We start from the raw sequence: 13,617 nt of genomic DNA on the forward strand, positions 1-13,617 counted from the left end.
GTACGCTTTGGAGATAATTTTCGCAGGAGGAAGCTTGAGAAGAGCGAGCTTGTTGCGATCGACCTCAAGCTGCGTGGTTTTGGACGAAGCTCGACAGCCGCTCTTTTGTTGGGCTTCCCTCCAACGACCAACACCTTTACCAGCTCTCTCTCTCGTAGTAGCGGAGACCTAGAAACCAATGCCCTTCCAAATCCCATCAATTCGGCCTCGAACGGCCATCGCTCTGGTTCTCTCTCTCCTCTCCCTCGTCCTCCTCCTTCATCCTCAGTCCCCAATCTCCATCCCAGCTTCCTCCTTCTCCTCCTCAAAGCCTTACGTTTCGCCGTACTCGAGCTATCCACCCAACATCCCCGAACGTCAGGCTGCAGGATGGAATGGGACTGGGATTGGGAGGGAGAACAGAAGGCGTGCGAACGCTGTGAGTTTGAATCGGAGGAGAGAGGTTGAGCTCGGAAAGAAGGGAGGAAGGAGGCTTCGAGCTCGAAGCTGACTCTCGTGCTGCCTCGTTCAATTTGCACAGACCTTCGTCATGCTCGCTAGGAACTCGGACCTCTACGTACGTGTCTGCAAGTTTTCAGATCATGGAGGGGTCAAACCGTGAAATGGTTGAGCTTGAAAGAAAGAAGGGGGAAAGGAACGTCGAGCTGACCCTCCCTCCTTCCGTTTCTCTTCCACAGGAGATTTTGCCAGCAATGCAGAACATGGAGGATCGTTTCAACTGGTGGGCTGGATATGATTGGGTGTTCCTCAACGACCAACCCTTCTCGGAGGAGTTTATTCGCCTCACATCGGATCAGGCCAGCACGAAGACTCAGTTCGGACTCATCGACCCTAGCGAGTGGAACCAGCCTGATTGGATCGACGAGGACAAGGCTACGAAGGCTAGGGAGCAGATGATCAAAGAGGTGAGTGCGAAAAAAATGGATTGGGAGCTTGAGAGGGAGGAGGGAGGAGGCGTCGACCCTGCTTCCCGCTCAACCTCTTTCTTCGCTGCTGCAAACATAGTTCTGACGAGTCCTGTTTCTTCTGCTGCTAGAACGTCATCTATGGAGGTTCGGTACCCTACAGGAACAGTCAGTCATCAGTTCTCGTCCTTTTCGTCTCTCATTCGAGCGAACCCTGACGCGTCGCTCCTTCCTCCAAAGTGTGTCGCTACAACTCTGGATTCTTCTTTAGACATCCCTTACTCTTGCAGTACAGGTACATGGCAGTTTCGCTGTTTCGCTTTGGTGTCGTGGGACGAGAGTCACAACCTCGCGGGATCGAAGATCCGGGTTCTGGAGAGTAGCTCACGCCTTTCCCTTTCTTCTCTTTCTCCTCCTCCGCCTCAAACTGCCGTACGAGATTTTACTGGCGCATGGAACAGTCCGTCAAGTTCTTCTGCGATCTACGTACGTCCTCGTGCTCCCTTCTCCGTTTCTTTCTTTTAAGAGGCTTCGCTGCTCACCTTTTGTTTCGATTCTCCTTCCCACATCAGACTACGACCCTTTCCTCGTCATGGAGGACGAGAAGAAGGTTTATGGATTCACACTCTCGTTGTTCGAGTACACCGAGTGAGTTACTTCGCTGGTTTATCGACCGCGTCTCCTTCACGTCGCTGACTTTTCGTCCCCCTCCTCCTCGGCTTGCAGGACCATTGTCACGCTTTGGGACACGTGAGTACTATTGAATTAATTCTCTCTTGTATCTTCGATCATTGCACTGCTGCAGAGTTTTTGAAGAGACCTGCCGAGCTCGCACTGACTCGATCTTCTTTCTCCTTTCCTCCCATTCCCTCCCTTCGCCATTCTTGCAGCGTGAAGGAGTTCATGACTCTTCACCCCGAGCACGTAGCTAAGGATAACTCGATGGACTTCCTCTCGGATGACGGAGGTGCCGAGTACAGTGAGTAGTGAACTTCGTTTCCACATCCTACTCGCCTCGCTCAACGACGCGTCGGATTTCTCTCCGCTGACTCCGACCCCCTTGGTCCCTTTTCAGACCACTGCCACTTCTGGTCCAACTTCGAGATAGGCGACCTTGACTTTTGGAGAGGAGAGGCTTACAGTTCGTTCTTGTTTCCCTCGACTCTGATCCGTCTCGGCCATCGGAACTGATCGATCTCGTTCTTCCCTCCCAGTGGCCTTCTTCAACTTCCTCGAGTCCAAAGGAGGGTTCTACTACGAGGTTTGTCTCGTTTACCTCCAGCCTTGAGAGATGGCAGCTCGTTCTTGCTCCCGCTGACCAACATCGTCCTTCCTCTTCACTTTTTCGAAACTTTTCAGCGATGGGGCGACGCACCTGTTCACTCTCTCGGAGTCGGACTATTTGCTCCTAAAGATTCCATCAAGTTCTTCGTGGGTTCCTCTCGCCGTTTTCTTCCTTCGACTCGCTCGAGAAACAGCGGGCTGACCTCGCTTCGTTTGGGTTCATTCTTTCTCGCAGAGCGACATTGTGACTCCGAGCCTTCTGCTGTTCTGTTTAAAATCTCATCAAACTATGAGCTGACTCTTCTTACTTTCCTCATCGATTCAGGGCTACTACCACGGGTACGGCTCCTTCGTCCTTCCCTCCTTCTCTTTTCGCCTCCTCCCTTTCAGGCTGACTCCTTCTCTTTGCTTCCCCTGCTTTTATTTTTTCCGCTCTAGACCCTACTCGCACTGCCCAGTTGGAGACGCTCATCGAGTCGGACGGTGCTCGTGCAAGGAGGAAGACAACTTCGACTCCGTCAGTCTTCTGTTTTCCATTTTCCGTTTAGTCGCCCACCTGAAAGTTCGAGGCTGACTTTGATCTATTTGGTTTGAAAGCATTGGTTTTCTTGCACGAACAAATGGAAGAAGATACACCCTGGGAAGAACTGGTTCGGATCTCCTTGAGACCGGAGGGAGGGAGGAGAGGAGGGGACGCGTCGGGAAGCAGGAAGCGAACGCAATCGCTGGTCGAGGAGTATTCCTTCTCAGCACTCTTAGACTCTCTTCTTCTTTATAGTTACATCGATATTATTGATCTGAGCTTGGGTTTCAGTTGGCAGGGAGGTTCAGAAGCGAAAAGGGAAGATCGCTGAGGGAGGAGGGGGAGGGAGGAGAGAGGTGAAGAAGACCAGGCGACCGAGGACAGGAAGAGCAAGGCAAACCCGCTTCTCAAAGTCGCCTCGAGAGGACGGTCTTTGAGGATCAAAGCCGAACAGGTGCGGGTTTTTGTGGGAGGAGAGAAGAAGGAAAGAAGAGCTGAGGACGGAGGAACAGCCTGCTCGTTGGTTTTCCTTCGAGAGCGAAAAAGATCAGAAAAAGCTCACATCGACCAAATCTGCTCAAGGCCATAGATATTGAGCTCACGCTCCTAAGGCAAGAAAAAACGCTCCCTGGCGACGGAGCGATGCGGAGGGAGGGAAGGGAAGTGAGCTCAGGTCAAAACCTCCTCCTTCTTGCCCAACCACTTTCATCTCCCGCCCTCCAAAATTCCTTCTCGGTCATGCCTGTTGCTACGAAAGGTGAGCTCTTCGTCTCCCAATATCCCTATCAACCTCTCGTGCTGATCAACCACCTCGCTTTCGTCTCCTTCAGGAACTCTTGTAACTTGGTGAGCTCGCACTTCTCCTTCCTTCGGCTCCCTCCCTCCTTTCCTCCTCCACGGCTTCCCTTTCCTGACTCCTTCGTCTCGGATCTCGCCTCTTATCAGCGACGAAGCCGTCAAACAGATCCTAATCTGGCAAAACGAGCAGCTCTCCTCTCAGGATCAGTTCATCATCATGGATCTCGATCCTCGCCACCTCCTCGTCAAAACGAGCGAGGTCGAGACCATAGAGGCGGCTTTGAACATGGAGGTGAGTAGGCAGCCTCTCTCCGACATCAATTTCGCTATCTTTAGCCTGTCACGGGAGGCGTTGCTGGGCTTGAGGCGGGAGGAGAAGGGGGGGGGGAGGAGGGAAGGAGTTCGATGTGAGCTTCGTCGAGCTGACCTCTTCTTTCGCTTCTTCCAGCTCGAGAAGAACCATTACGACCCAAAGGGTGGACAGGACTAGACAGGAATGCAACTGCATACCTTCGACTTTAACGACTTCACGACCATGCATGCAATTTCAGCCATTGATTTCCTAGACGAGCAAAAGAAAGGAGACTCGTCGATTCCTCGTCCTCGCGTTGAGTCCGACGATGCCCTCTTACGAGCACCGTTGCGCTGACTGGAAGTAAGATGGCGCGAGTTCGTTCTTGTATCAAGCATTGCTCGGCTGCTTGCGGAGAGGAGAAGTGGGGCGAACGAAGGTGGACGTCGTCGTTCTTCTTCTTCTTCTTCGAACGCGCCTTCAGCTCGTTACCAGTCAGTTCGTTCACTGAGGCACTGAGCCAGCGAGATTCAAGAAAATACATCATTAGCTACGATCTGAGCTCGAGAGCACGTCGCTTTCAAGCACCGCTCAGAAAGTCGCCTCGTGCGACGCGTCGAGTCTCTGTCGAGACCCTCCTTTTGTTCTCCTCCTTCCCCACAACCAGAGAAAGAAGAGTCGATTCGTTCAGTGTCATGATGCATATCTTCTGCTTGTTCTGGGTTTCGTGAATAAATGCTAAACGTCCTCCTTCTCCCTCGTTCGTTCACACCTCCTCCATGTCCTCATCGTCCTCATCGTCCTCCTCCTCCTCGTCTCCCTCCTCATCCTCCTCCATCCCACCCCCACCACCACTCCCACTCGCAACCCCACTCCCTCCTTCCCCTTTCACTCCACCCTCCTCCTTCTTCTCGCTGTTCTCGTTCTTCGCCTTGGACTTGTAAACCTCCATCAACGCCCACGTCCCCGTGTACGGCCCTCTCTTGATCATCACGCCCACGTCGGTGAGGACCTCCTTCAGGTAGGTTTCCGGTTGACGGGTCTTTTCTTTGAGACCTTTAAGGGACCAGTACTGATGGGTTTCGAAGAGGGAGAAGAGGAGGTCGAGGAGTTCGTTGCGAGGGAGACGGGTGGCTTTGTCGAGGGATTTTTGGGGAGGTTGTTTCTGCGGAGAGGATGGACAAGAGGTAAACAGGGGGTTGAGGATGAGTTTGAGTGTAAGAGTGAGGGAAGGAGAGTGAGAGTGAGAGAAAGAGAGAGAGGGCGACGACGCGGGACGATTCTGTCCCTCGAAGAACGAAGGAAAAAACGTTGAAACTCACGATCTGGAACCTCCCTTTACTCTTCTCCGCTGCTGAGATCGCTACTCCCGAAGCCATCTGAGCCATCTGACCCGCTCCCAAACCCTTCTCGTCGATGAGCTGCAGGCTTCGTTTGGGCTTGTCGGCCGCTGCTTGACGTTTTCGAACGAGAGCTCGGTACTGAGGCGAGTGGACGGGTTGGAGAGCGGCTTCGTGGTGGACTCGAGCGAAGAGGGTGGGGTGGACTGCAGGGGACGATCATCCGAAGAGAGAGTTGAGGAGGAGGGTGAAGGGAAGGTGCGGAGGAAGGAGGGAAGGAGGAGGGTGAGCTCGAGGCTCGATGTTGAGCTTCAAACGAGACTTACCTCTTCCTCCTTCGACCTTCCTTTCCGAGAGAACGAACCCTCCTCGTTTAGTCTCTCCTTCCTCGTTCTTCTCTGGAGCCATGATGAGATCGAACTCGGCAGGGAGGTCGTCCGTCTTGTAAGCAGGTTGAGGAGGGAGGAGAAGGGACACCTTGTTCGCTGAAGCTCCAGGAACCCTACAGAGAAGCGACGAAGAAGAAGAAGAAGAGTTAAGCATGAGTCTTCTCTCTACATGTATCGTAAAGTGGCACCAGAGAGGAGCGGAGGGAAGCTCACGGATGGTAAACCCTCATGGTGGCGAGGTGAACTCCAGCTTCCTTCTGCTCGTTCCATCGCTCCTGGAGGAACTTGGGAACCTGGAAGAAAGAACTCAGCATCAGCTCGAGCTTCGTATACACATCAACGAGACTCTACTGAACCCACCTTGACCAACCAGACCTTCCTCCCATCGAAACCAGGCTGAAGAGCGAGATGCTCCTCCACCTTCTTCTCAACCTCTGCTGCTGATCCCGCTCCTTCTCCTCCTTCCTTGTCGATATCGAGAACGGGAGAATCGTCTTCGTCGAAGTCGGCCATGGCTCGAGAGATAAGGATTAGATAGGAAAAAGAGGGAACAAGGGTCGGTGGAGGTTGCGAGCACGCCGACCTCTCTTCCGATTCAAGAGCTTTCAAACGTTGAGCTGTTCAAGCTTCCTCCAACTCCCTCGACGACAAACATGTCTACTCGATCTAGTCGATCTTCAGCACCCAAAGCTCCTCCTCTTCCCGTCCCTCTCTACTGCATCTGTCGCCAACCGGATGAACCGAATCGAAGCATGATCGCTTGCGATGGACCTTGCAACGAGTGGTCAGTCGAGCTCAACCTCCTCCTTCTCCTTCCTCTTTCTCTCGCTTCCATCCACCCGCGATCCTGACCTTTTTGTCTCTCTTTCACACGCAGGTTTCACTGGGATTGTATAGATCTTGACGAGACGGCTTACGAGGATATTTGTGAGTTTGTTGGAGCGTCAAGAGGAGGAAGGGAGCAGAAGGAGGTCCCTCTGAAGCTGACCGTTCTTCCGTTTGTTCGGCTTGCTCCAGTGGAATACATCTGCCCGAATTGTGAACTCACTACAGGGAAGTCGACAACTCGTGAGTGTATATGCTCTCTCTCTCCGCTTTCTACGTGTTTTGTTGGATCGGGTGGGAGGGTCTCCGTTCGTCGTCTCGGAGATTTTGAGCTCGACTCGCTCCTCCCTCCCCTCCCTTCCGTCGCCCGCTGCATCCTCGCTCGATGTTTGGGATCCATCCACACATGAATCGACAGGGATCGTATCCTGGCACGAGCTCGCTCGAACAAATAATCTTTCATAAGCAGAAGAGCGCGTTCGACAACCTCACGCGACCTGCTCCTCCTCCTCCTCCTTCATCACCTCGCTCTCTCCATCCATCTCAACATTCATTCATTCCTTCAAGCGGATAACTGACCCTCGCCTTTTCGTTCTAGATACAGGCCAAAACCTCTTCCAATCTCCACCGGATCCCTCCTCAGGCTCCCCGCTCCCCATCGACTCTCCTGACGCGGACGATGAAGAGGTCACCTCCCCCAAAGAATCGAAGACTTCGCCTAAGAAGAAGCGAGCAGCACCCAAGAAGAAGGCGAAGGCTGAGTCTAAGGATGAGCAGGAGCATGTGGAGGAAGAAGAAGAAGAAGTGAGTCCGCGTTCGAAGGGGAAAAGGAAGAGGAAGGGAGACTTCTCGAGCTCGAGCTCACCTCCCTTCTCCTTCCCTCGTCTTTCACTTTCCAGCCCAAACCCTCCTCGTCAACAGCACCTCACAAACGTCGTTCTTCATCCATCTCCACCGCTACCGCCACCAAACCTACCAAAACCTCTGCTTCCTCTTCCTCTTCTAAACCTCACGCTCGACGAACCTCCTCCCACTCCACGTCGAACCACCAACCTTTCGTTCCCATCCCCTCCGACCCCAAGGACGACCCAACTCGTAAAGCTTGCCTCGAAGGTGTTCTCTCAGTCCTTCTCCCTCTCCTCGGGGACGCGGGGAAGGGGAAGGTGTACGCTCAGAAGCTCGAGGAGCTGGTTTGGACGGCTGAGGAGGGAGGGTCGACGAGTGGGAGGAAGAAGTATCAGTGAGTTGCCGGTTCTCTTCCCCTTCTCACGTCGTCGATCTCGAGGGTTGACGCTGCCGGAGAGACTGTAGTGGAGCGAGGTCTGACTTTGTTCGTGCTTTCTTCGTCGCGTCGTTCCTTCGGTACTACAGAGACAGAATGAGATCTCTTCGCTTCAACGTCTCCAAGTCGGATCGAACCGAACTCAGGAGCGGGATCTCCTCTGGTACCATCTCGCCTGAACGACTCAGCAAGATGAATAGTAACGACCTGTGAGTCCCACCTCTCCTTCTTCTTTCTTCTACTCTCTCAGCATTCTTGCCTCGTTCCCTCTCGTCGCGTCGAATCCCCAGCTCACCTCCCTCCTCTTCTTCCTCTCCCAGCGCCAACCCAACCTCCCAAGCCGCCTACACCGCCGCCACCGAAGCCTCCCTCCGTCTCCGAACCATCCCCACCTCCTCCAAAGCCACGCCGCTCATCCTCCACAACCACAAGGGAGTCGTCGAAGTCTCGGACTCGAGGGAGGAGATGGAACGAGAGGAGGAGAACCAGAGGAGGCAGGAGGAGGTGGAGAGGATCAAGAGGAAGAGGGAGAGGGAGTACGAGGGAAGTGTGCAGGGGGTGCTGGAACAGGCTGCTGCTGGGGCGGGGAAGAGGAGGAGGAGCGATGAGGGTGGGAGTGACGAAGAGGGAGGGAGCGGGAAGGGAGGAGTCGGGGAGTCGATTCTACCGTTCGTTGATACTACTCTATCGTCGTCCAACTCGAACTCGAATCATCTTCACGAGAACGAGAAGCATCTCGATCCCTCCTCGGATTTCGCAATGGAGTTCAACGAGTTCTTGACGGACGACGTGCTTGGAGCCGACGAGGACGACGACGATCCGAACCCAAACTCGCTCAAGTTCAACCACGACGACGACGACGACGACGCCAACATGGATCTGCTAGGAGGAGGACCAGGAGGAGGGAGTCCGTTCAGGGGGGAGGAGGATCTGGAAGGGGAGGTGGACGAGGCGATGTTTGATTTCTTTGTGGACGAGCCGAGGGAGGAGGAGGGGAAGGTCGAGGAGGTTGAAGTGGCGGAGAAGGTGGATAAGGGGAAGGGGAAGGAGGTGATTTCGACAGTGGTGGTTTCGGAGGAGGAGAAGGCTAGGAAGGTGGAGGAGGAGTTGGCGAAGAGGGAGGTGGTTTGGAAGGGAGAGGTGAGTTTCGCGTCTTTCTGTTTCTTCTTTTCCCTTCTCGGGCTCTAACTAACGTCCTTCCCCTTCACTTCGAATCGCTTCCAGATCATCAACCCCGAAATCCCTCTCCCAGGCCGTCTCCACGCTCGTCAAATCGGAGGTCCCGTCGTCCCTCTCGAAACCTGGTCGACAACGCTCTTCCCCAAACCGTCCTACACCATCATCGGTCGAGTCCCCATCGAGACGTCGAGGAAGTTCTTGCTTCAGATGCATCTCACGCCGACGAAGGAGCTGGTGGTGGTTTCGTTGGAAGGGGAGGGAGAGGAGGGAGGGAAGAGTGAGAAGGGGTTGAGGGAGTTTTTGGTTAAGAGAGGGTGAGTTTCTGCTTCCTTTCTCCGGGTATTTTCCCTCTTTCTTTCAGGACGGAAAGGCAAAGCTGACCTCGTCCTCCTTAACGCGTCCTCTTTCGTCCCCGTTGATGCAGTCGAGACGCGCTCGTTCAACCCTACAACAAGGCTTCTCTTCCCGTCGGTGGAGCTCGAGACATGTACATCGTTGTTCTACCTACTTCGGATCCTCTACCTGAGTTCTTGGAGATCATGGATTCGAACCGACTCCCTGCGATTCGAACGAAGGACTACCTTCTGGGAGTCTTCATTCGAGCAAGATCTTACCCTGCTTCCCGTTCGTCGAAGTCGAAATCAGCACCAACTCCCCAACCACCCCAACCCAAATCTACCACTCCACCTCCTTCGCTACCGATCCCTTCAGATCCTCGAACCAAAAACGCTCCTCCCCCGACGAAAACCTCGCCGACCAAACCTCCTCCTCCCGCACTCGCACCGGCCGCTGCTCCTCCTCCTCTTTCGGCACCACTCCCTCTCTTCGACCCTTCCTCAATCGCTTCCATCCTCGCAGGTCTAACGGGAGTCATCCCTTCCATCGCCACCCCTCCTCACAACCAACAACCACCGCCACCCGCGACGACGTACCACCCTCCTCCTTCGGCGGCGAACTACCCTCTCCCTCCTTCAGCTCTTCATCTTCAACACCCACCACCACCAGCACCTCCCTCTTCCAACTCTCCTTATCACCCTCCTCAACCACATCAGCAGCAGCAGTACCGACCTCCTGCTCCTCAGCACCAGCAGCAAGGCTCGTACAACTACGACGCGTCGAACTCCTACCCAGCTCCTCCACCAGCAGGTCCAGATTGGTACACTCCTCCCTCTCTCTCAGCACCTCCACCTCAGAACGGCTACGGTGGAGGCTACACTCCTCAACAGCAGCAGCAGCAGTACGGACGACCTGGGGAGTTCGAGGACGGGAGCGGGAGCGGGAGAGGCGGAGGGAACGGACGTGGTCGAGGAAGGGGAGGAGGAGGTCGAGGTGGAGCGAGCTGGGATGCAGGGAGAGGGTCGGATCAGGGATGGGGACGGAGAGGTGGGAGGGGAGGTTGATCTTTTGAGCGAGGAGAAGAGAAGGGAGGGCGGGAGGTGATTTTTTGGGGTTTTCGAGTCGAGTCGTTTGATTCTTCTGTGTTTGTGCTTTCTTTTTGGGGTTGCCTTGCGTTTTATTGACTAGCTGGGAGATATGCATCTTTGACGACGTTTGCTCTAGTCTAATTGCTTTGGGCTCATTTCGAAAAAATTGATCGGAAAGGGTTCGCGTCGCTTGCTCACTTGAGCCGGCCTGCTCCAGTTTTATCCTCGTCTCCGCCGTATTCGCGACACTGATAGATGAAAAGGTATAAATCGAAATTGTCGTGTCTACGAAGTGTATTCCAACAAAGCAGCTACGTTTCTATCCCTCGATCCCCAAGCCTCGACGACCTCCTCCCCTTCAACCACCCTCCTCACGTCCTCAAGCCCTTCACACGCGTCGAGGTCACTCAAGAAAGGTTTGCACCATTTCGTTCGAGCGCTGCGAACCCAGCGAAACGAATCGAGGTCGTTAGCGCTTTGTTTCGTTCGACGCGTCTGCACAGAAACGAGCGACTCACCAACCCAGATCCCCCTCTACAAAATTCCTCAGATGCCTCTTGATGTTCGAAAGTGGCGTAGACGCTTGAGAGCAAAGGTCGACGAGGTCGAGGTACTCGGTCGCGAGGGAGAGGGGGTTGAGTGGGAGGGATGAAGAAGAGGAGGAGGAGGAAGAGGTGAAGAACCTGTGGAAACGAGGGACGAAAGAAACGAAAAGTCAGCGTACACTCTGACGTTGACCCCAATAGCTGAAGGGGCAACGGAGAAAGACTATGTTTACCTCGGATTCCCACCCAATTCCTCCCCAACCATCCACCCCTCGACTCCCTCTCCCTTCGTCAACCTCTCTAGATCCTCCCACGTCTGCACGCCACCGTTCCCCACCACGCTCACTTCTTCTTTCCGCCTTCCCAATCCTTCCAGAACACCGTCCACGAGCTCTCGAGCCTCTCCGACGGCCTCAGTCCGAAGACCTTTGAGCGTTCTGCGACGCGTTGGCGTTCCGATCGGACGGCAGTGCAGCGTGAGGACTGAGACGTGGGTTGTCGAGATTAGGTGCTTGAGGAGGGTTGGGAGGGTGAGTGGGAGAGTGGGGAGACGGATTTTGAGGTGGAGAGGGAGAGGGAGAGGGTGTAGGGAGTTGGCTGATGGGAGGATGAGGGAGAGGGTGTGAGTCGAGGAGGGTTTGAGAGGCAGAATGGTAGAGACTTACTGAGCGAGGTGATGAGTGGGAGGTCAGGTATGTTGAGGAGGTAGCCTCCGTAATGACCTTCTTTGGCTCGTCGTTGAGGGCAGCCTGGAGGAAAGGATCGAGAGGTGAGCCGCGTTCGTCGCGAGTCGAGAAGACAGAAGATTCGCTCACCAAGATTGATTTCTGTCCGATTCGCAGAGGGAGCGATGCTCAGCTTCTACTTCAAATCTAATCGAGAAGCCCAGATGGACTCACCCAGCGCGTCGACCAACCCGATCAACAACCTCCCCGCCCGTCCCATCTTGTCTGGATCATCTCCTGCGAGCTGAGCGACGACTCTAGGACCACCAGATTGCTCCCGAAGCTTCTTTCCGAGCTCCAGATCGAGAAGAGTTGACTCGAGGAAGTCTCGGTCGTTGATGAGGGCCGAGGAGTGCAGCATCTGAGTGTCTGCTCATGAAGGGAACGAAGATGAAAGCGAGCGTGAGCTCGACTGAGGTTTTACACACGGAGTCAAGAGCGGACTTTCACTGACAAGTGAGAGTAGCTCCCCATCTAGAAGTGAGCAACCGAAACGGAAGATCTGAGATCCCAACCTAAGACGAGAGAAGATGGAACGAGCGAGAGGTCAGCGAGGAGAAGGAAGGAAAACGGTGTTGAGCTCGAAAGAAGGGAAGAGGACAAAGGACGAACCATGGGAGCTTGAACGAACTGAAGGCATTCTACTGGTAGAGAATAGGCTGAAGGCATCGCTCGGAGACTTTTGTGGCCAAAGAGAAGAATTTCCTCAGAAGGGGTCGTCACGGCTCGTCGTGAAAAGAGAATCCTTGAAATCCCTCCCTTCCTTTCGAGCTCACAACGACGACCTTCCGTCCTTCCTCCCTACTCATTTTCCTCCTTCTACAATGCCTCCTCGAACTCGCCCTCGTTCTCTCCCCAACGACGATTAATCCCCAGCGAATCGTCCTCGCCAACATCTCTTCCACGTCGACTTTCAAGACGAGGACTCGGACATCATCGTCAGGACGAGCGGCGGAACCTCCTTCGCCCTCAAACGACTCCATCTTCAAGCAAACTCCGAAGTCTTCGCCGACATGCTGGAAGTCGCAAACGAGGCACCCAGAGGAGTAGGACTCGAGCATCTCCCCGTCGTCGATATCACAGAGAAGAGACAGGAGACAGCGCTCTTCCTGCGACACCTCGTCTCCACCAAGTACCTCGTCGACTCCAAACCTCCCTCGTTCCTCCTCCCAAACGGATATGTCCACGGCTACCTACTCGATTCCGTCCTCGTCATGTGCCAGAAGTACCAAACTCCCTCGGTTCGATCTGTCGTGATCCAAATTCACCTTCCCAAGTTGATGAAGACGCTGCCTCCTTTCGCATTCGGTCTCGCCGTCGTCCACGGAGAGCTAGATTGGGCCAGAATCTGCATGCGCACCTGCTCGCAAAATCATACCGAAGAGAAGGGATGCATCAGGTGGAGCTCGAAGAGGAAGACGATTCTTCACGACCAACGAGACGTCTGCCTCTCCGACATCGATCCCCTTCTCCTCGCTCGCTTCCCCCTCTCTGCGATCATCTCCTTCTCCCAGGTGCACGCCAAAGTAGGAACATCGTATACCTGGGAGCAGGCTGCAGACGAGTTCAAGCTTTGGTGAGCTCCTTCTCCTCCCGTTCCTCGTACCGTACGAATAAAAAAAATGACATCCCTCCTTCTTCTCACCTCAGACCGTCATCTTATCCTCACCCTCAACACCTCCATCCTCCGATTTCGACTTCATCTCCCACTCCACCACTTCTTTTCCTCGTCATCTCATTCTTCAACCCCGAACTTCGTCCCTCCAACCTCCAGCTCGACGCGTCGAACTCCTCGCCTCCGTTCGCAACCCTCCTCCGCCTATCCTCCACTTCTCGCCCTTCAAAAGATCCCCATCCAACTGAATATGGCTCTCCTTGACTCTGTCAGTCACATCCCTATCTTCTTCAATCGCACTGAGGTCTTCGCTCCCTCTGACTTCGAAACTTACCCCTGTTCTTCCCCTTCCTTCTCTTTCGACTCAGACTATCCACCATCTCTTCCCCTCGTCCGTCATCTAATCTCAACGTCCAGCGGCCTCCTCCTCCTTCGAATGGACTCCTTGGGTCGAGGACGGAGGAGGAAGAGGTTGGACGCGTCGGCGCTTC

General features: G+C 54.4%; 6 protein-coding genes across 6 annotated transcripts; 4 read left to right on the top strand and 2 right to left on the bottom strand.

The window, feature by feature from the left end:
• Positions 1-35: 35 nt before the first annotated feature.
• On the top strand, positions 36-3,008 carry BDY24DRAFT_396122 (glycosyltransferase family 15 protein). Its single transcript, XM_076641398.1, has 16 exons — positions 36-418; positions 521-556; positions 678-905; positions 1,037-1,073; positions 1,146-1,200; positions 1,345-1,391; positions 1,478-1,553; positions 1,632-1,655; positions 1,796-1,884; positions 1,981-2,046; positions 2,120-2,166; positions 2,265-2,336; positions 2,425-2,433; positions 2,515-2,528; positions 2,628-2,706; positions 2,787-3,008. Exons 1-16 carry the CDS (start codon positions 179-181, stop codon positions 2,853-2,855), a joined length of 1,188 nt encoding a protein of 395 aa, XP_076494687.1. The 5' UTR covers positions 36-178; the 3' UTR covers positions 2,856-3,008.
• Positions 3,009-3,411: 403 nt separating this feature from the next.
• Positions 3,412-4,068, top strand: TFB5 (TFIIH complex subunit TFB5). Its single transcript, XM_076641399.1, has 4 exons — positions 3,412-3,469; positions 3,543-3,558; positions 3,658-3,802; positions 3,959-4,068. Exons 1-4 carry the CDS (start codon positions 3,451-3,453, stop codon positions 3,998-4,000), a joined length of 222 nt encoding a protein of 73 aa, XP_076494688.1. The 5' UTR covers positions 3,412-3,450; the 3' UTR covers positions 4,001-4,068.
• A 412-nt stretch (positions 4,069-4,480) lies between these two features.
• Positions 4,481-6,108, bottom strand: BDY24DRAFT_396127 (transcription initiation factor IIF, beta subunit-domain-containing protein). Its single transcript, XM_076641400.1, has 5 exons — positions 5,892-6,108; positions 5,745-5,824; positions 5,469-5,644; positions 5,125-5,348; positions 4,481-4,967 (listed from the first exon to the last, which is right to left on the bottom strand). The coding sequence occupies exons 1-5, from the start codon at positions 6,042-6,044 to the stop codon at positions 4,569-4,571; spliced, it is 1,032 nt and encodes a 343-aa protein (XP_076494689.1). The 5' UTR covers positions 6,045-6,108; the 3' UTR covers positions 4,481-4,568.
• A 76-nt stretch (positions 6,109-6,184) lies between these two features.
• On the top strand, positions 6,185-10,217 carry BDY24DRAFT_371380 (uncharacterized protein; the record flags this gene model as incomplete). Its single annotated transcript, XM_076638156.1, has 10 exons — positions 6,185-6,315; positions 6,409-6,458; positions 6,549-6,599; positions 6,961-7,160; positions 7,256-7,596; positions 7,728-7,847; positions 7,959-8,778; positions 8,863-9,131; positions 9,242-9,441; positions 9,676-10,217. 10 exons carry the CDS (start codon positions 6,185-6,187, stop codon positions 10,215-10,217), a joined length of 2,724 nt encoding a protein of 907 aa, XP_076494690.1.
• Positions 10,218-10,452: 235 nt separating this feature from the next.
• Positions 10,453-12,352, bottom strand: BDY24DRAFT_133571 (tRNA-dihydrouridine synthase family protein). The gene is made up of 8 exons (XM_076636024.1): positions 12,124-12,352; positions 11,966-12,026; positions 11,686-11,880; positions 11,602-11,613; positions 11,452-11,535; positions 11,020-11,383; positions 10,760-10,924; positions 10,453-10,680 (listed from the first exon to the last, which is right to left on the bottom strand). Exons 1-8 carry the CDS (start codon positions 12,178-12,180, stop codon positions 10,527-10,529), a joined length of 1,092 nt encoding a protein of 363 aa, XP_076494691.1. The 5' UTR covers positions 12,181-12,352; the 3' UTR covers positions 10,453-10,526.
• BDY24DRAFT_417052 (uncharacterized protein) lies at positions 12,336-13,530 on the top strand (the record flags this gene model as incomplete). The annotated part of the gene is made up of 4 exons (XM_076643664.1): positions 12,336-12,357; positions 12,430-13,087; positions 13,286-13,394; positions 13,495-13,530. 4 exons carry the CDS (start codon positions 12,336-12,338, stop codon positions 13,528-13,530), a joined length of 825 nt encoding a protein of 274 aa, XP_076494692.1.
• Between the last annotated feature and the right edge of the window lie 87 nt (positions 13,531-13,617).

The sequence above is a fragment of the Mrakia frigida genome, assembly GCF_051309035.1.
Source record: "Mrakia frigida strain ATCC 22029 unplaced genomic scaffold BDY24scaffold_25, whole genome shotgun sequence".
Lineage (NCBI taxonomy): Eukaryota > Fungi > Basidiomycota > Tremellomycetes > Cystofilobasidiales > Mrakiaceae > Mrakia > Mrakia frigida.

Excerpts from the sequence above, each read along its gene's own strand:
- BDY24DRAFT_396127 (XM_076641400.1), bottom strand. The coding sequence starts at position 6,044 with ATGGCCGACTTCGACGAAGACGATTCTCCCGTTCTCGATATCGACAAG. Across the intron at positions 5,825-5,891 it reads GGAAGGTCTGGTTGGTCAAG|GTTCCCAAGTTCCTCCAGGA; the intron begins GTGGGTTCAGTA and ends TCTTTCTTCCAG. Across the intron at positions 4,968-5,124 it reads GTAAAGGGAGGTTCCAGATC|AAACAACCTCCCCAAAAATC; the intron begins GTGAGTTTCAAC and ends TCCTCTCCGCAG.
- BDY24DRAFT_133571 (XM_076636024.1), bottom strand. The coding sequence starts at position 12,180 with ATGCCTTCAGCCTATTCTCTACCAGTAGAATGCCTTCAGTTCGTTCAA. Across the intron at positions 11,384-11,451 it reads CCCACTCATCACCTCGCTCA|CCAACTCCCTACACCCTCTC; the intron begins GTAAGTCTCTAC and ends TCCTCCCATCAG. Across the intron at positions 10,925-11,019 it reads GAATTGGGTGGGAATCCGAG|GTTCTTCACCTCTTCCTCCT; the intron begins GTAAACATAGTC and ends TCGTTTCCACAG.
- BDY24DRAFT_396122 (XM_076641398.1), top strand. The coding sequence starts at position 179 with ATGCCCTTCCAAATCCCATCAATTCGGCCTCGAACGGCCATCGCTCTG. Across the intron at positions 1,656-1,795 it reads ATTGTCACGCTTTGGGACAC|CGTGAAGGAGTTCATGACTC; the intron begins GTGAGTACTATT and ends CCATTCTTGCAG. Across the intron at positions 2,167-2,264 it reads AAGGAGGGTTCTACTACGAG|CGATGGGGCGACGCACCTGT; the intron begins GTTTGTCTCGTT and ends GAAACTTTTCAG.
- TFB5 (XM_076641399.1), top strand. Across the intron at positions 3,803-3,958 it reads AGGCGGCTTTGAACATGGAG|CTCGAGAAGAACCATTACGA; the intron begins GTGAGTAGGCAG and ends CGCTTCTTCCAG.